This window comes from Hydra vulgaris, chromosome 04, assembly GCF_038396675.1.
Source record: "Hydra vulgaris chromosome 04, alternate assembly HydraT2T_AEP".
In the NCBI taxonomy this organism is placed as follows: Eukaryota; Metazoa; Cnidaria; class Hydrozoa; order Anthoathecata; family Hydridae; genus Hydra; species Hydra vulgaris.
The window spans coordinates 11,322,017-11,329,417 of NC_088923.1; the positions used below are offsets into that span (position 1 = coordinate 11,322,017).

Consider the following 7,401-nt stretch of genomic DNA (forward strand, 5'->3'; position numbering starts at 1 on the left):
AAACAAAACAAAACAAAACAATAAACTTACGATTACAAATGCAATAACACTCCAGTCACTAACTGCATTATATAAGTAATAAAACTATAATAGTATTATTATTTTTATAAAGCACTTATAACTTTTAAAGTTCATTCATTGTTCAAACAACATTAGTAATTCCAAACTTTAATCAAAGTAAAAAAACATCTGAAAAAATGAAGTGGATAATCAAATATTATTAAAAACTTCATGAACTTCTACAATACAATTATACAACTTTATAAGAACATACTTTATAAAAGGGTTTAGCATTATGAAACGTTACGAACAGTCCGAAAAAACGCGCGCTAATTTAAAAATCAACCAATAAAAAGTTTTTTTTGGTTGATTTTAAAAATAACCGCGCACTTTTACGGACCATTAGAAGCTTTTTTCGTAATGCTAAACTTTTTATAAAGTGCGTTTTTGATGAAGTTGTTTAAGTTCTTTAACACGTTATAAATATTATTTAAATATCCACTCTATTTTTCTAGATGCTTTTTTACTTCAATTAAAATTTGGGATTACTTATGTTATTTAAACTAAGAATGAATTATAAAAGTTATAAGTGCGTTGTAAAAGTATTACACTTATATAGTGTTATTACTTTTATAATGAAGTTACTAGAGTGTTATTACTTTTGTAGTCGTAAGTTTGTTATTTTATACTTTATAACTTTTTCGCTAACAAATTTAAGTTGATTCGCCCTTAAAAACAAAGTACACGGTTTTGCATAAACTAAAATTTTGAAGACCAGATATTTTTCCGGATTTTTCATTTCGCGATCACTTTAATTCAACCCTTGCCTTGAGAGAAAATTTTTGCTTTTATTTCTTAAACTAGAGCTAATATGTCATTTTCAATGTCATTTTCGAATTCAGCAGATGGAAATGCATAAGAAATAACTAATTTTGGTTCCGATACAAAATCACTGTTGGGCAGTGTAATCCTTCATCCACTATTAAAAATGAACTTTAAAAATAATGTTGTTTTTGTATAAAACCTCATTTAGTAAAATAATCATCGTTATTTTTTCAGAACTCTGGTGCCGAGGAAAATGCGATCACTTCGTCACTATTATGGGACTCGCTTGAAGACTGCGGAATGTGGCCAGCAAGAATCATAGATGACATTCGTCAAGTGCTTGTTGTAAAAAAATCAGTGCAGGTTAAAAATATTAACTTTTCTATTGACAGTAGTTCAGGCAGACGGTTCACAGTTGTCAATTACAAAACTAAGTTGCCAAATGGAGAAGGCATTGACAGGGATTGGCTAGTGTATTCAATATCTAAAAATTCAATATTTTGTTTTTTTTGCAAGCTATTTAGTACTGATGCCATATATCTTTCTGAAACAGAGGGGTACTCTGATTGGCAAAACATGTCAAATGTTTTACGTACACATGAAAGGTCAACCTCTCACGGAAATGCGACCATTTCTTATCGAGAACTTGCCACGAGATTGCAATTAGGCAACACTATTGATTCCCAACATCAACGTATGATTCAAGCTGAAACTGACCATTGGTATGCAGTTTTAAAACGACTTGTTTGTATTGTGCAGTTCCTTGGCACTCAAGGATTAGCTTTTTGTGGAACAAGTGAAACAGTTTTCAAAGAAAACAATGTAAACTTTTTGAAACTTGTTGAACACATTTCAAAATTTGACACTGTCCTTTCTGAACATCTTCGTCGGATAACTGCCAAAGAAACTCACGTGCATTATTTAAGAAAACAAATTCAAAATGAGTTTATTGTTCTTCTTTCCTGTAAAGTTACAAAGCATATCGTGTGTGAACTGAAAAAAGCTTTGTATTATTCTATAGTTCTTGACTGCACTCCTTGATTTACCCTTTAATAATTTGAGTAAAGATGATGCCCCATTGTTATTGCATAGAGTTCCACATGAAAATGATAGTGATCTTTTCTTAAAAGGAAATGTAACGGCTTTGTGTAGCAGTATCAACCTAAGTTTAGTTATATGGTCATTTGTTCTTTACGACTTACGTCGTAAAGAACATATGACTCTTATAGTTCGGTTTGTCTATGCATTTCCAGGTGAAGAAGTAAACGTAAGGGAACATTTTCTTGGGTTTGTTCAGGTCTCAGATACATCTGGGCAAGGGTTGACAGCTTGCTTGTTAGACGAGCTTTCAAAAAAAGGAATATCTTTACAAAATGCGTGGCCAAGGTTATAATAATGGATCAAATATGAAAGAAAAGAATGTAGGAGTACAAAAAAGGATCCTTGACCTTAACCCAGGAGCTTTTTTTGTTTCTTGTGGAAGTCATTCATTAAACCTTGTTGTCAATGATGCAGCACTTTCCTGCACTTTAGCAGTTAACTTTTTCAACAATATACAGGAACTTTATAACTTTTTTTCTGGATCAAACCATAGATGGAATATATTAACAAACCATGTAACTAACTTGACTGTAAAACCTTTAAGTGAAACCCGTCGGGAGAGCAGAATAGACGCCCTCGAACCTTTGCGATACCTCATTGATTTGATTTATGACGTTGTCTATGAATCAACGTTAGATTCTAAGATTGATGCTTTTGGAAAATGTACCGCTATGGGAATTGCCAAAAAAATTACAGATTTCAAGTTCCTCTGCTGTTTGGTCACTTGGTATGATGTTTTGATAAAAATTAATTTAGTAAGTAAAACACTTCAGATGAAAACTGTTGGTTTGCAGAGCGCTTTGAAACTTATTGAAAGTGTTAAGCATTTTTTGGAGAACTTGAGATCAGAAAATGGACTGAATAACGTTATTACAGATGCAAAGGAGCTAGCCGAAAAACTGGACATCGATCCAAATTTCTCTGATGAAGTAGTGGCTAGGCCAAGAAAGATCAAAGGCAATTTTCCTAAGAAAGCAAAGATAAACCTGTGAAGTCGGCAAAAGAGTCTCTCAAAGTAAATTTCTTTTTTGTAGTTTTAGACACTGCAAATAATTCCTTGTCAGAAAGATTTGAGCTGATGGAAAATCACAGCAAACATTTCGAATTCCTCTATAACTTGAAAAAAATAGACAAATGTGAAACATATGCAATTAAAGAAAAGTGCAAAAACCTGCAATCCATTTTGACAGCTGATGGCAAGAGTGACATCAATGCGAATGAAATATTTTGTAAATTTGTAATTTTAGCTCCAATGTTGTCAAACGATAGCTGCCCCAAAACAACACTGTCTTATATTACAAAAAAACGCTTGATTGACATCTTTCCCAATGTGTATGTAGCACTGAGAATTTTACTTACCCTCCCCGTATCAGTGACCAGTGGAGAAAGAAGTTTTTCTAAATTGAGAATGATCAAAAATTACCTTCGATCGACTCTTCCTCAGGACCGCCTTAGTGGGATGGCCGCATTAGCAATTGAACACCGGGTTCTGAGTACAATTAAAACCGATTCATTTCTGAAAGACTTTGCTAAAGTTAAGGCAAGAAAAGTTTGTTTCTAAAAGTTTCTAAAAGCATTGTGTTTGTTAAAGACTTTACAACTTTTTAAAATTATTATTCAATACAATGTTAGATTTGCTATTTACATTGTCTATAAAAGCTATTTTACGATGTTTGTTATTTTATGTCACTTTGTATTATTAATCTACCTAAAAAATATACTGTTAGGGTTATTTATTTGTTCATAAAAAGTATGATATTTACTATTCCATTGGATAGTTTTATTGACAACATGTTTATATATATGTATATATTTTTTAATATATCTTTTTGTTAATTTCTTTGTTTAAAAATTAATTTTACGGCGTTTTCAATTATGTATTCAGTTTTTTAAGTAATGTACGGTAAACATTTAATGTTTGTAATGTATTCTTGGGGTTTTAATAAGTATGCGCAATTTACCGAAAACACATTTTATGATAAGTTAACGATACGCATACCATTGTATTTTGATTTTTTTATTACAACTGTCGTGAATTAACCATGAGCGAGACTAGGTTTTTTCAAACCGAGACGAGACCGAGACAATAAATTTAACAATTTTTGAAAACAAATTTATTAAAATCCAAGTAAAAAAAAAAATGTAAACTTGGTTTTGGCAAATAGACACAAATGACATTTGTCAAATGTAAACAACTTTTTCAAATATTAATTCAGAATTTTTTTGCCAAATTTTTCCAACAAGACAATGTTTTCTCTGATAAAGATGAATTGTTCTACTTTTTCTGGGTGTAAGTTGTGTCTGGATGATTGGACGACATTTTCACCTGAGCTAAAAACTCTCTCTGATTTAGTTGAACTTGCTGGAATAGCTAAAATTTGTCTAGCTAATGAAGAGAGATCTGGCAATGTATTTGAATGCAATTTCCATCAATCAAGAATCGGAAAGTCTTCTTTGGCATCAGGGAGATATTCATACTGGCACATTTCGCTCAAAATAGGATTCAGTTCAGATGTTGGCTCTTGTGTTTCTAGTCTGACGTTTAACTTGCGCTTCATTTTTGAATTAGGGGACAAATCTGCTGAAAGGACTCTGGCAACAGGTTGGCACTCAACATTATCCTTAAACTGTGAGGCTAACCATTCTTTTGTGGTTTGAAATTTTTTGAAGAGCTTCAAGTGAAGTCCCTTTAAAGCAGGATTTAAGTAGTTTGCTGCAGCACTCAATTAGTTTCCAGGTGACAAAGAGGAAATCTTTTCTCAATGCAGCTTTTCAAGTTTTTTGCATACAAGACACCGTAGCCATTTTTTCCATCCGTCTCAATAAATTGATCAATTTTGTCATGGATTAAATAAAGAGAATCGGCGACAGTGTTAATTGTTGGAATAGACTCAGCTGACCACGTTTCTGTAGCTTCTTTAAGTGGTGCCAAAATTTCTACTGCTCCCTCGATTGATTTCCACTGTGATGCACTGATGGTCTTTGAAGAAAAAATATCTTCATTTGCACTTAAGCTGATAATTGCACTCTTTAGATGTAGGACAGAAGCCATGCAATCCAGTTCACTATTCCATCTTGTGTCAACAAATTGGCGTAACTGTCTAAAATTGATTCCTTGAGCGTCTGATTCTGATTCAAGCAGCTCAGCTGCAACTGTTGACTGGTGAGTTAAAGAAGCCAAATCTTTGCATGTTTGCAACGCATCATCCATTCCAGCAGTCATTCCAAATGAGTCTCGAACTGCACATTGCAAAATATGATTGTTGCACAAGTATTAGTCAAGGCGCTTTGAAAATTTGACTGCAAGTTTCATGTTTCTTGCCTGTTCGTTCACGCAGTACATTAGCAAATGAGCAAGCAAATTTAGTTCTTCTAAGAAAGAATCCAGCTTTCCTTCAATTAAGATACCTGTGTGTCTGCCTGGGAACTGTTGGACATGGGGTGTCCAGTGATGTAGTCTCCAATTTTCGTCAATAGCATGAAAAGTCCAAGAGATGTAGCTGTCCTAAGCTTTAGAAGTCCAAAAGTCAGAAGTAAATGCAGCACTTTTTAGATTTGGCGTAATCTCAGTTATTATGCTCTTCATTCCAGCTTAAACTTCTCTTGGCCGAATTGAAAGCTTTCTTGAATATGTTGTTCTGTGATGAAGGCTCAGTTTAGGGTTTGCAATGTCAAACAATTTCTTGAAACCTCCTTCTTCGACTGCTGAAAAGGATGCCAGATCAGTGCAAAAGTAATCCAGCATTGCAGAGTCAAACTGTTTTTGAATGGAATTGTCTTTGTCATATTTGGACTTTGTTTCAATCATATCGATCATGGTTCGTTGTTTCTTCTTAGGAGGAGGAAAAAGTAAGTCATCAGTTTTTTCAGAATACTCAACGTAATCTTGGCTGTGTTTTATTTCGAGGTGAAGATGAAGTCCGCTTGTGTTTCCATCTTTTGTTTTCAAAGACTTTTTGCACGCTTTGCATTCAGCACCGTCACTTGTTTTTTGAAAATATCTCCAGATTTTGTTTTTTCTTAGTGACATTTTTGATCGTTGAAATGAGGTAAGAATATTGTACATGAGGTAAGAATATTGTATATTGTACATGAGGTAAGAATATTGAATATTGTAAATGAGGTAAGAATATTGATCGTTGAAATGAGGTAAGAATATTAAACAATATGTGTCAAGTTAAATTCCACTGGTAAACTAATGAAATTAAGTCGAAAGTGCTCCATTTTAAACAAAAAGTTTTTGTATTTAAGATCTAATTAAAAATATTTAAAATCTAATTAAAATTTTTTAATTAGATTTTTAAAAAAAATATAATTAAAAACTCTAATTAAAAATCTAATTAAAATCACGGAGTCAAAATATTAATTAATTAAAAAAACAAATTATTAAGCATTTTGTAAATTATAATAATTTTTAATTTGGAAAATAATATAATATTTAAGTCTCGTTCTACTTCTCGCGAGAATTTTCTATTTCTCGTTTCTCACGAGAAGTCCCATTTCTCTCGAGAAACAAGAGCGAGACGAGATCTCGCTCATGGTTATCGTGAATTATTGGTTTATTTATATAACCAAACCTTGATCTCGCATACACAAAAAAAAAATCCTTAAACCAGCCCTGTATATATATATATGTATATATATATTTTATATATATATATATATATATATATATATATATATATATATATATATATATATATATACATGTATATATATATATATATATATATATATATATATATATATATATATATATATATATATATATATATAATATATATATATATATATATATATATATATATATATATATATATATATATATATATATATATATATATATATATATATATATATATATATATATATATATATATATAAAGAGAGAGAGAGATAAAGCCACAGTTACATTTGTTGTGCTCTTCTCCTTGAAGACATTTCAAACATAATAAATGTTTATTGACTATAGTACATACATAATACTAAGTATGGTTGAGTTGAAAACTAAGTTTAACAACGTATTTATTTGAAATCTTTATCAAATTCAAACAAGCGATTGCGATTTTAAGATTATTTTCTTTTTTTAAAAAAGGAATCTTCGGTCTCGGTTTTTTTGCTACAAACATTTACATTTAATTAAACTGCAAATTTTATCATTTAAATTTTTTTCGTCTTTTCATAATTTGCAGAACTGATCATTTAACGGAAATAAGTCGTAGTGAACAAAATGTCATACAGATACTATAATATTTTAAACTACACCAACTACACCTTAACTACACCAAGAGCAATAGCTTAACATGGTGCGCAGATTACCCGGTTAGAGCAATGATTTTGATGATATTGCTTGGGATTAAATTTTTATTGATTAATAATTTTAATGATTATTATTGAATAATAAGGATAATTTCAGCTAATTTTGATAGCAGTTTGAAGCGTTTAACAAAAGTAATTGGAATAATCATTTATGAA

The 7,401-nt window shown here is 31.1% G+C and overlaps 1 protein-coding gene across 1 annotated transcript; it reads left to right on the forward strand.

Annotated features, from left to right (window-relative positions):
* The first annotated feature begins 1,125 nt into the window (after positions 1–1,125).
* LOC136079181 (uncharacterized) lies at positions 1,126–2,218 on the forward strand. The gene is made up of 2 exons (XM_065794902.1): positions 1,126–1,737; positions 1,847–2,218. The coding sequence occupies exons 1-2, from the start codon at positions 1,126–1,128 to the stop codon at positions 2,216–2,218; spliced, it is 984 nt and encodes a 327-aa protein (XP_065650974.1).
* The last annotated feature ends 5,183 nt before the right edge of the window (positions 2,219–7,401 follow it).

Excerpts from the sequence above, each read along its gene's own strand:
- LOC136079181 (XM_065794902.1), top strand. The coding sequence starts at position 1,126 with ATGTGGCCAGCAAGAATCATAGATGACATTCGTCAAGTGCTTGTTGTA. Across the intron at positions 1,738-1,846 it reads TAACTGCCAAAGAAACTCAC|TTCTTGACTGCACTCCTTGA; the intron begins GTGCATTATTTA and ends ATTATTCTATAG.